This window comes from Hyperolius riggenbachi, chromosome 8 (assembly GCF_040937935.1).
Source record: "Hyperolius riggenbachi isolate aHypRig1 chromosome 8, aHypRig1.pri, whole genome shotgun sequence".
In the NCBI taxonomy this organism is placed as follows: domain Eukaryota; kingdom Metazoa; phylum Chordata; class Amphibia; order Anura; family Hyperoliidae; genus Hyperolius; species Hyperolius riggenbachi.
The window spans coordinates 255,251,754-255,264,497 of NC_090653.1; the positions used below are offsets into that span (position 1 = coordinate 255,251,754).

A 12,744-nucleotide genomic window follows, 5' to 3' on the forward strand; every position below is an offset into this window, starting at 1 on the left:
ACATTTCCTGCCTGTCACATATTTGCAGAGCGCTGTTCATTTCCTCAATAAGATAAAGGAGAGCGGTCACTATGTGTATGCTATGGCCAAGCCTTCCCGGCAAGGCTAAAGTCTACCCCTTGCCCAAGTCCACTGACTTGCACTGACGTCATCCCGGCTGTTCTGTGCAGGCGCAGAACTACTGTACCTGCGCAGTACAGTCCTGATGACGTCAGTGCGACTCAGAGCCGCTCGCACAGGCACGGTGGACATCCTGCGCCAGAGGGGACCCCGGACCACCAGCGTGGAGCGGAGCTGCGGTGTGGGCACAGGACGGCTGGCAGGGGTGGAGGAAGCCCCAGGTAAGTTAATTTTGTAATTTTAAAAGTCCTCAGAGGTGTCCTTTAAGATCCCCGAGCACTCCCGCATACTGCGATCTCTTGTTTGCGCCAGTCGTGTGCCATCCTGTTAACCAACCTGCAGGAGGATGGATCGGGGAATGCTTGTTGTCGTGGGACGTCTCGGGGATCAATCTACCAGAGTATTCTGTTTAAGTGTTAAAGTACAGAAGGTAACAATGACAGAGTGATGGGTTAGGAGGGCTAGTCACTGGATAAAATGCCGAACTGTCCTGCACCCCTTCCCCCTCCCTGGCAGTGCAGTGGCGGTTAATATTTCCCCAGCTCAGCAGCCACCAATAATGCAGCGGGGAACAAAAATCACCAGGACTCATTCTCCAAGTAGGCGGAACGATCACCTGCCTGAAGGGATGCTGCCAAAACAGGTATTTAATTTAACCCTGCGACAACCCCATCTATCATCATAAAAACACAGCTTGTCATGAAAGGCTTTCACTTTCAAGGGGCACTACAGCGAAAAACTGTAAAATGTAAAATATGTGCAAACATATACAAAGAAGTACATTTCTTCCAGAGTAAAATGAATCATAAATTACTTTTCTCCTATGTTGTTAGCACTTACAGTAGGTTGTAGAAATCTGACATAAGTGGTTTTGGACTAGTCCATCTCTCAGGGATATATTTATTTTCAAAAGCACTTAGTGAGTGGCAGGTGCTCTGTCCAACTGCCAAAAAAACTGTGTGGCGAGCAGGGAAGCTGGCCAGCATCATTGTTTAAATCCTTTGTAGGGAACATCTTTATAAAGAATAAAAGCCTTGCTGAGAATCCCCTATGAAGAGATGGACTAGTCTAAAACTTGTCGCTTCTGTCAGAATTCTACTACCTACTGTAAGTGACAGCAACATAGGAGAAAAGTAATTTATGGCTCATTTTACTCTGTACTTCTTATTTGTTTATGTTTGCACATATTTTAAAATTTTAAAAGGTTTCGCTATAGTGCCCCTTTAACTTAGGCACTCTTTAACTAGGTATGAAGAGGGAAGCCCCTGCATCTTCCTCAAGACGACCTCCACGACAAGTTAGATCATGAGCGTGGCCGTACTGCGTCTGCACGATATATTTCCTTTTAAAGAAACACTGAAGCGGAAAAATTGATGATATAATGAATTGGTTGTGTAGTACGGAAAATTACTACAACATTATTAGCAAAGACAATACTCTCATATTTTTATTTTCAGTTATACAGTGGTTTTTTTTTTTTATAACATTGCATCATACTCTAATATTTGCAGTTTACACACTACTCAGCATGCTAAATGATTTTACAAAGCTTGCTAGTGAACTATTGACCTGTCCTCTGGAAAGAAAAAAACAATATAGTGCCAGCCAGTTGGGATAACAAGCTTCAGAAGACAGAGCTCTCTGCGACTTTGAAAGTCATGGAGCTCAATGGCTCTTTTGCATAGATAACAACTCGAGTTTCTTAACTCTTCCTGTACTGGAAACAATATTAGACTTATGTCTCTGCTTCAATTGTTTTATTTCTTAGCTGTACTACACATACAAATCATTATATCATAATTCTTTTTTCGCTTCAGTGTCTTGAAGCAATGCAAATTGCCTGGCAGTCCTGCTGATCCTCTACCTCTAAGGAAGCTGTGGCAGTTTATGATTCGGCTGCGGCTCCTCCCTGCTACAAAGACAAGTCCCCAATCGCTAAGCCATGCAATGCACGGCCATAGGAATTCAGCTGTGAAGTGCGATCTGGACGGCAAGCCATTGGCCACAATGAGACTCGCCTGCAGGGAAATGCTGCCGATTGGGGCCGAATTCAGCTCTAGTGGAAATGGGGCCTTCTACATTCAGCCATATACCCATAACAAGCATGCAGATCAGATGTTTGACTGAAGTCTCTTCAGATGGATCACATGCTTGTCTCAGGTGTGTAACTGACACTACTGCAGCCAAAGAGATCAGCAGGACTGCCAGGCAACTGCCGTTTAAAAAGGACATGGCAGCCACCATACCCCTCATTTACAAGTTCCCTTTAATTTGTGACGCCAATAATGTGAGTCCATCAGCTCGGCTGGATTTGTGCGCGGTACCCAGCATCGTCCTCACCTGAGTTTGGGGATTTGGTCCTCAGACTGTTGGGGTTTCCTCCGCTGCTACCAAAGCTCGCTCGTGGGAATATGGTGCCAGACGGTCTATCCTCATCATCCGATTCCGAGCCATCGTCCTCCCCTTCCGCCAGAGAGTTCTCCGAGGGGTACTCAAACATGGTGTGGATGTTCTGCTCATTGAAGGAGATCTTCATCTGTGGAGAAGGAAAAACAATAATCAATAAAAAGGGAAATATTTAATGAAAGGAAAAAAATATTACTATGACTGCTATCCTCATATAACATAGACTTCATTTTCCAAATTCAGTTGTGATAAAGTATATAAAATGTATTGCTGTTATTTTGATAATTGATATACAAGATGGGAAAATGTATTAGTGTTTATTTACTTATAACAATATAGTGTATTTTATACGCCTCAATCAGGGACAAAGTTATTGAGAAATGTAAAGCAGGCTTAGGCTACAAAAAGGTTTCCAAAGCCTTGAACATCCCCCGGAGCACTGTTCAAGCGATCATTCAGAAATGGTAGGAGTATGGCACAACTGTAAACCTACCAAGACAAGGCCGTCCACCTAAACTCACAGGCCGAACAAGGAGAGCGCTGATCAGAAATGCAGCCAAGAGGCCCATGGTGACTCTGGACGAGCTGCAGAGATCTACAGCTCAGGTGGGGGAATCTGTCCATAGGACAACTATTAGTCATGCACTGTACAACTTGGCTTTTATGGAAGAGTGGCAAGAAGAAAGCCATTGTTAACAGAAAAGCATAAGAAGTCCCGTTTGCAGTTTGCCACAAGCCATGTGGGGGACACAGCAAACGTGGAAGAAGGCGCTCTGGTCAGATGAGACCAAAATTGAACTTTTTGGCCAAAATGCAAAACGCTATGTGTGGCAGAAAACTAACACTGCACACCACTCTGAACACACCATCCCCACTGTCAAATATGGTGGTGGCAGCATCATGCTCTGGGGGTGCATCTCTTCAGCAGGGACAGGGAAGCTGGTCAGAGTTGATGGGAAGATGGATGGAGCCAAATACAGGGCAAACTTGGAAGAAAACCTCTTGGACACTGCAAAAGACTTGAGACTGGGGCGGTGGTTCACCTTCCAGCAGGACAATGACCCTAAACATAAAGCCAGGGCAACAATGGAATGGTTTAAAACAAAACATATCTATGTGTTAGAATGGCCCAGTCAAAGTCCAGATCTAAATGCAATCGAGAATCTGTGGCGAGATCTGAAAACTGCTGTTCACAAACGCTGTCCATCTAATCTGACTGAGCTGGAGCTGTTTTGCAACGAAGAATGGGCAAGGATTTTAATCTCTAGATGTGCAAAGCTGGTAGAGACATACCCTAAAAGACTGGCAGCTGTAATTGCAGCAAAAGGTGGTTCTACAAAGTGTTGGCTCAGGGGGCTGAATAATTACGCACACCCCACTTTGCAGTTATTGATTTGTAAAAAAAAAGTTTGGAATCATGTATGATTTGCGTTCCACTTCTCACGTGTGCACTATTTTGTATTGGTCTTTCATGTGGCATTCCAATCAAATGGATTCATTTCATGTTTGTGGCAGTAACATGACAAAAATGTGGAAAACTTCAAGGGGCCGAATACTTTTGCAAACCGCTGGGGATTTGTACTTTTACCGCCCGAGGCCCAATATCACCAGCTGCCCCTGGACCCCCCACCCAACATGGCAGGGATTAGTAGCCTCCTCTGAGGACAGTAAGTGACATTATTGCAGGGATTAGATTGTAAATTCCTTGGCAAAGGGCATATTCAGTGAGTGACAGGCAGCTGAGAGATCACTGTAAGCGGCCCCTTCATCCCCTGAATGCCAGATCTGGATGTTGGAAGCCGCCCACCGCTATGTGCAAACTCTGTAGCAGGACGACTGGCAGGCTAACTGCTACTGCCACACTGCTGCCTACAGCCTGCCCCTTGCTTTCCTGGTGCCCTAGGCCAGTGGCAATGCCTGAAATCTGGCCATGCATGGAGCAACTGTGATTCAATTACAAGGTCAAGGGGAAATTAGAGAGGCTAAACTCACTAAATACATACAGGGTGCATTTCTCAATGTTTTCCTTCTGTCCTACCTATGGAACAGTTCAGGTCCACTTGAACAACTGTACAGAAAAAAAAAGTATATGGGGAGGGGGGCTTGATACCGGCACTGCCTGCAATGGCCGGGCAGTAATCGGCCCCTCTGCTAGTGCAGGTCAGAAGACGACAGGCAAGAGTTACTCTCACTATCTGCTCCTCCCTGCACACCATTGCTCATTACAGCAACCTCTGCTTCCAACCAGACTGGTTCTCCTTCCTGATATCACCGGCTGGCCCTGAAGCAGGCGAAGGTCAGGGCTGGAACTCATGGAATGGGGATAGCGTAGCCTCAGGGCCTGTTTACAGATCGCTCAGAATCCTTCCATCACCGGACCGCCTGGACCGGACCATCAGCTGCTTCCATGGGAAATTCAATAGCTCAAGGCTCCACAATCTCAGCAATGGAAGGCGTAGCTCCAGCTGGGACTGGTGAGACTCGGACCATGCTGGCAGCAAACTGTCAGAGGGTCCCAGGCAGCGGTCTATGGAGGATCCAGCGGTTCCCCTTTTAAATATCTTACTCGGGTTTGCTTTAAGGTGGACCTGAACTCTTGAACAGAAGGAAAACAAAGAAATGCACCTTGTATGTATTTAGAGAGTTTAGCCTGTCTAATTCCCCCTCATTTGTGTCTAATCACAAGTTGTAATCTGATCTATCCCCTGTGTCACATGACTGCCATGGCAGATAAGCCCATTTGAAAACACAGGCTGTAAACAATATGTCTGCTTCCATGGATCAGGAAGTAGAAACTGCAAATTTATTTTAGGATTTGTATCAGCTGTAACTAATACATGTTTTTGTTTAAAGGTTATTGTGCTGTTGTGTATCTTTTAGAGCAGTGTTTCTCCAAATTTTATTGGTATGTACCCTTTTTAAAGGGACTCCGAGCAGTGCATAAAAACAAAATCTGAACTTACCTGGGGCTTTCTCCAGCCCACCGTAGGTCGGGAGGTCCCTCGGCGTCCTTCTGGCTCCTCTCCCAGTCCCTCCGCAGAAATGACACTCGGGACAGAGTGTCGGGCTCCCTCTTCCTGAAAGATGACGTTAGTAGTCATCACGCCAGTCGCCTCGCGTCATCACGCCGGCCGCCGTGACAGTGTTGCTGGGAGCCATTTCTGAACAGGGACTAGGAGAGGAGCCAGAAGGATGCCGCGGGACCTCCCGACCTACAGTGGGCTGGAGAAAGCCCCAGGTAAGTTCAGTTCAGATTTTGTTTTTATGCACTGCTCGGAGTCCCTTTAAAGACCTGTAGTCACCAAGTACCCCATGGCATAGTAAACATTATCACAAGTACCCCTTCACAAATATATATTTACTCGTAGTACATGATAATTGGTTCTAAACCATTTCCAAGCATTTACTATTGATTTTAATTAGCTAAAATACTAACTTGGTGTTTAAATAAGATTTATAATTTTCTAAACTCTAAATTTGTGATTCTTGGATAAATATATCAAGCCGAGTACCCCCTGGAACCATCAGAAGTACCCCTGGGGTACCCGTACCACATGTTGAGAATCTAGGTTTTAGAGCAGAGAGGAGTTCGGAGTTCAGGTCCGCTTTAAAGGGAACCTGAAGTGAGAGGGATATGGAGGCTGCCATATTTATTTCCTTTTAAACAATGCACATTGCCTGGCTGTCCTGCTGATCTTCTGCCTTTAATACTTTCAGCCATAGACCCTGAACATGCATGCAGATCAGGTGTTTCTGACTGGATTAGCTGCATCCTTGTTTCAGGAGTGTGATTCAGACACTACTGCAGCCAAATAGACCAGCAGGGCTGCCAGGCAACTGGTATTATTTAACAGGAAATAAATATGGCAGCCTCCATATACCTCTCACTTCAGGTTCCCTTTGATCCCAGCGTACTAATCAGTCAGCTAAAACAATCACAAACTATTTCCCCCGGGTCAGAAGCTGATGTTTGCAGGGATTTACAGCTAAGTGACCAACACTGTGAAAAGGCACCCGGCTGTTATCCAGCTCAGCCTGGTCATGTACACAGGAGATAGGGAACAATGCGTGTTATCAGGAGCCAGGCAGACCTCCGAGCTCTTCTATAGCTGTGATTTCATGGCTTGTGATGGGAGACATCAGTCACACAGCTGCAGGCAGTTTCTGCAGAGACAAACCTGCTGCATTTCTGCCATCATCAGCTGATCTGCAAGAAGGCTTTCATGTCTAGGATAAACACGGAGAGCTCGCTCAGAAAGCTGGCCTCCTCTGTCTAGCCGCAGGTCATAAGCGTGAGACAGCAGAGAGCGCTTTACCAACCAACCCTCTTCCTGTGCAATGACTGCTGAACTCACAACAACTCAGCCCGCTGTGCATGTACCTAGTTTCTCCAAAATGAAGACATCCCCTGAAAGGAAGCTCTAGCAAGAATTTCAAACATGCTCAAAATACAGTGGTGTGAAAAACTATTTGCCCCCTTCCTGATTTCTTATTCTTTTGCATGTTTGTCACACTTAAATGTTTCTGCTCATCAAAAACCGTTAACTATTAGTCAAAGATAACCTAATTGAACACAAAATGCAGTTTTAAATGAGGTTTTTTATTATTTAGTGAGAAAAAAACCTCAAAACCTACATGGCCCTGTGTGAAAAAGAAATTGCCCCCTGAACCTAATAACTGGTTGGGCCACCCTTAGCAGCAATAACTGCAATCAAGCATTTGCGATAACTTGCAACGAGTCTTTTACAGCGCTATGGAGGAATTTTGGCCCACTCATCTTTGCAGAATTGTTGTAATTCAGCTTTATTTGAGGGTTTTCTAGCATGAACCGCCTTTTTAAGGTCATGCCACAACATCTCAATAGGATTCAGGTCAGGACTTTGACTAGGCCTCTCCAAAGTCTTCTTTTTGTTTTTCTTCAGCCATTCAGAGGTGGATTTGCTGGTGTGTTTTGGGTCATTGTCCTGCTGCAGCACCTAAGATCGCTTCAGCTGGAGTTGACGAACAGATGGCCGGACATTCTCCTTCAGGATTTTTTGGCAGACAGTAGAATTCATGGTTCCATCTATCACAGCATGCCTTCCAGGTCCTGAAGCAGAAAAACAACCCCAGACTATCACACTACCACCACCATATTTTACTGTCGGTATGATGTTCTTTTGCTGAAATGCTGTGTTACTTCTACGCCAGATGTAACGGGACACGCACCTTCCAAAAAGTTCAACTTTTGTCTCGTCGGTCCACAAGGTATTTTCCTAAAAGTCTTGGCAATCATTGAGATGTGTTTTTAGCAAAATTGAGACGAGCCTTAATGCATTTGTCGATCGAGCTGCATGGAAGATTTAGATCGCAAGGGAATTGCCTACCATTCACCTAACTTTGGTTGTGTAGTGGTTAGCACTCTCGCCTTGCAGCGCTGGATTCCCAGCCAGGGCACTATCTGCACAGAGTTTGTATGTTCTCCCGTGTCTGTGGGGGGTTTCCCCTGGGCACTCCGGTTTCCTCGTCCATTCCAAAAACATACAGATAAGTTAATTGGCTTCCCCTAAATTGGCCCTAGACTACAATACGTACACTCCATGATACATACAGAGACATAAGACTATGGTAGGGATTAGATTGTGAGCCCCTCTGAGGGTCAGTTAGTGACAAGACAATATCACTAGATATATGGCTACCTTAAAGGTTCCCACGCATTACGTGATTTTCTATCGATCATGTAATCAACCTTATTGGTCGACCAGCTATAGTGTGGATTGAAGTGGTCCACACACTACAAGCGAGATCCTATGCAATTCTCCGTCACCATCGAGCTGAACAATGCTGTGCCTCCATGCTCTGAAACCAAAATTGATTCTGTGTCAATCGAAACAGGAACAGTAACCGACTCGTTTACGATCCACTGTTATTTTCGATCCTGCAAGATAGAGTAAATTGGTCGATTCGACCAGATATCGGCCAACTTCCTTTGATCAAGCAGAATGGAACATAATGGATTCTCCCCCAATCGGAAAAAATTAGAGAATTGAATGGTGGATTGTACAGGAAAATCGATCAATGTTTGGACACCTTTAGGCAGCCTACAAACATCTATAGGCATTAGATTGCTGCTGATCTTTGTTATCCTATCTAAGGAGAGGAATCTCACATTGTTCTGTACAAATGTAAAACATCTTATAAGGCGTTGTACAAATACCTAGTGCATGATACAAGCAAATTACAAAGAGACGAGCAAGAGCAAGGACGGTAATGCATAGTTACTGTACACCTTGTACAATGTACATTCAGATGGCAGTGACAACTGAAAAAGCAACATTAAGATATAACAGAGAGAGAGAGCCTTGCCCATAAAAGCTTACAGTATAAAGGTGCACATACACAGACACACACAATAATAACTCCCCCCCCCCCCCATTTTATGACAAAATAATTCCTATAGGTTTGCTCAGGGCATATGAGGAGGTTGTTTTGGTATCAGCAATGCAAGGATTCGGTGTTCATCTTCGTTGCATAATTATAATGAATCAGGAAGCAAGAAGCATCATCATCAACAAAAAGCAATGTGATATTTACATTACAGATACATCATATATACAGTAAATTCCCTGTGCCAAGCATTAGCCACCTCCCATTGTAGGTGGGCTGTGAGTGGAATATACAGTAGGCGTTACCTAAACTACACATTGATCGTTGGATGACACGATTGACGCAAGACCCTCAAGTCATGCCAGACGTTTCCTAACCTCCGGTTAGCTGGCTTTTGGGCACTCTGACAACCGTGGAATCAGATTCATTGGACTGATTTTTGGGGAAAATTAGGTTCTAATCTGATTGGAAAGTCCAGATACCCAGTCTGGTTCCATCCAGACTGGAACTGGTTGCAGTCAGATAACCTTGAGCTGAGAGCTTAACTCTTTTCTTAAAACACAATTTCATGAGACTGAATTTCTCTGGACTATCTCTAAAGGAAACTCTGTATATAGCCTTCTTGCTGAAAGTTTAGTTCTAAATATAGAAGCTGTACTGTGAATGTTATTTTATAGCTTAGGGGGAGGATTAGGTGGGTCAGTAACTTTCTTAAATGTCCTCAGATCACATCCTTGCCTAAAGAGGTGAGATTTTAGGGGATGCTTCACTATGTCAAAGGCTGGAAAGTTCAGAACAGATCCAGGGTGTCTGTAGGAGAGGACGGGGAGATGCTGGTGACAAGGAGAGAAGCTCACATTGTGCATAGAATGGTGTCTGGACGTTTGGGTACAGATACAGCATCCAGCCTACAAGATACTCCGTTCAAGCTCCTCTAAACATTACCATAACAACAGATGGGTAACCAGAAGCTGGAGGAACAGAGAGGAGCAAGATGAAAGGTGGATGACAAGTAGCAGAATACAAGACGGACTGAAGTGATGCCAGTCAGTCCTTTGGAAGATCACACAAAAGCATTTTCCAATAGGCTTTGATGAGGACATGCACTAACTCCTACCTCCCAACTTTTTGAGATGAGAAAGAGGGACACTTAAGCCACACCCCTAATCACGCCCCCATCACACCCCTAGTCACGCATACCATAAAGATTTCATAATAAAAATATGTTGTTTTATAATTCAAACCACACTGGTCCTTTCTATCCTGGTTCATTTTCCTTTAAATGTTCCATTTAACATTTTAAAATGAGTAATAGGTCAATTTAAAGGATGGGAATAAAGTTTAGAGTCAAACATTTTTTAGTAGAGAGACATATTTTTACATAGAAAGAGGGACAAAGTCCTGAAAGAGGGACACATGAGGAGGGAAGAAGAACAGAGGGACAGGGCTCCCGAAGAGGGACTGTCCCTCCAAAAGAGGGACAGTTAAGAGCTGTGTCAATTGAAAATAAATGTGACATGTTCTGCTAGGGAAGGGGGGTGCAGGGTTAACTGGCCACACTTTGCTGGGAAAGGGGTTGGGGGGCTGGTGGAGAGGAGTGAAGCCACAGTTTGTTATGGGGGGGGGGGGGGGGGGGCACAGTGTAAAAGAAATACAGGGCACACAATGTTGGTGGTAAGGAGGGGATTGGGGGAGACCCTGCCCCACTTAAAATGTGTTTGTGTTAAGTTTGGGAGCCCTTTTCACACAGCTGCATCATAGCCAAGCACCACTCCCGGGGTACCCCCACCCCCTCCCCAAAACAATTTTGGGACTGGAAAGTGGTCTTCAGGTTGAAAAAGTTTGGGGACCCCTTCTCTAGCAGGCAGCCAAGACATTTAGGGCAGTCTAAACTCCTGCACCTTTGCCAGGCTTGCAAAGACGTTTGATAGGAGATTAGAGACTAACAACTTACTACAAATTTGCTTCAAATTCAAAATAAATCCACGTTACAAAGACATGTGCAGCATTAATGTGGATAGCAATCATTTTAATGATAGTAAATTACACACTAGAGACGGGGAATCAAAGACAAGACACACACAGTAATAACCAGAGCGACCTGCCCAAAACTGCTTCCAATCCCAAATTCCTGGTTTATTTATATTCGATTCTGAGCCCTACCATTGTGACTTGATCAATGTTCCAAGTAAAGCAATTGCGGAACAGGTCAGTGGTATAGAAATAGGACAGCATGATAGTAATCATGTAAATGGCTGCAATGACATTACAGCTACCTTCTCCTATAAAATCTGTAATTGTCTCATTTGTAGGAGAGCCTTCAGGCATGACCGTATCCCATTCTTGCCAGCTACTGCACATTCCCCAGAATCCTCTCTGGCAAGGTAGGAGGTTTGGTCACCTAACGTGACATGTAAGTCCTCAATGCTGCAAGGCTGTACCAGTGACCAGACAGATTGCCTCAGTCTGGCTTTTCCACCCAAAACAGCACAATCCCTTCTTTATGTAGGCTGCTGGCGAGCTGTTCTGATTAGGGGGATTAGAGAAGCACTGGCTGCGTACGTGTTAGAAGTCAGCTCTGACATAAGTGGCGTAAGCACAACAGTGACCAGCACAAAACACACAATATGAGAGGGTCAGGGGAATAAAAGCAGAGACAAAGCCTCTCAATCAACTAGCACTGCCAATGGGGAAAACACACCTCCATTCGCAGCACTCTACAGAACACACCGTCTCACTGCCACTAGGAGCTCACAATCTACATTTTACAAGATTCTATTTATTCTGCTTTCTATGTTTCTGGCCAGCCTCTTGTGCTCCTCACATTGTTAGTTATCAGCCTGATTGACTGGACCCAGCCTTATCTGCTGGGTTTCACACAATTTCGATCGACCGTGATGTTTGCACAAGTGCCGGCAAGAGATCCATTGAGATGAACACTCCCATTCATCTCAATGAGTATATTGTCATTTACAATCACAATATTTGGACGCTACATGTAGCATCCCGCGCCAGTTGCGTTTGGCAGTTCCATGTCCCGCATGTGGCTCAAAACAGGACAACAGGAACAGATGACAAACGCTACTCTGCTTGGTTGCAGGAAAGGATTTAGAATCAGATGATGTCAGGAGTTGGCGCCAGGGGGACAGGTGAGAGTTTACAAAGCACTAGCAACTGGAAGGGGGAGGGGGGCACCGGCAGAGGGTCCATCCCGTTCGTCGGTCTTTTCAATACTAAACGCCATTACTACTGCAGTCCCGATTGAGCATTTTCATCCAAGATTTACCAGCATGCTTTTTACAGATTTTGGCCTGAAATCGATGTATGGGCATCTTAAGAGTATGGTTTTGGGATGTGAGGGGAAACTGGAACACAAAGGTGACCATCAAACTGCATCCAGATGGTGCTCTGGGTGGGAATAAAGGGTGGGACTCCTGCACTGCAAGGCAAGAGCTACAACCATGTCTCCACCAGGGTTTCCTTAACTGCCATCTTTTGATAGTAAAAAATACATTACAAGTATCCTTTAGGCCCCTTTTGCAGTTGAAGGTAATTGATAGTCAATTATGCGATGCAAGGGCAGCAGAGCGTCAATGCATGCATCATGCAAGGTGCTGGGGGTAATGGAAGTCTATGGGTGCTGCAGTAAGTGTAAACAGAGTGCAGTGCGCATGCATTGACTGACTTCCTGCCCAGCAAGTACGTCACTGAACCGGGGTGGGGGGGGGGGGGGGGTGCGCTATGCATATGCCCTGTTGCTGCACCGCTCTGCCACAGGGTCATATGATTTTCACTTTTCGGGTTGCGGTGTGATGTAGGAAAAACTGGCTCGAAAATAACTAAGGGAGTAAT

The 12,744-nt window shown here is 45.0% G+C and overlaps 1 protein-coding gene across 3 annotated transcripts in view; it reads right to left on the minus strand.

Moving 5' to 3' along the window:
- Positions 1–12,744, minus strand: part of LOC137527774 (taperin-like) — a 103,953-nt gene that overhangs the window by 22,870 nt on the left and 68,339 nt on the right. For all 3 annotated transcript variants that reach the window (XM_068248651.1, XM_068248652.1, XM_068248653.1), the window contains exon 2: positions 2,461–2,656. In XM_068248651.1, the coding sequence (XP_068104752.1) occupies positions 2,461–2,656 (196 nt within the window). The remainder of the gene's footprint in view (positions 1–2,460; positions 2,657–12,744) is intronic.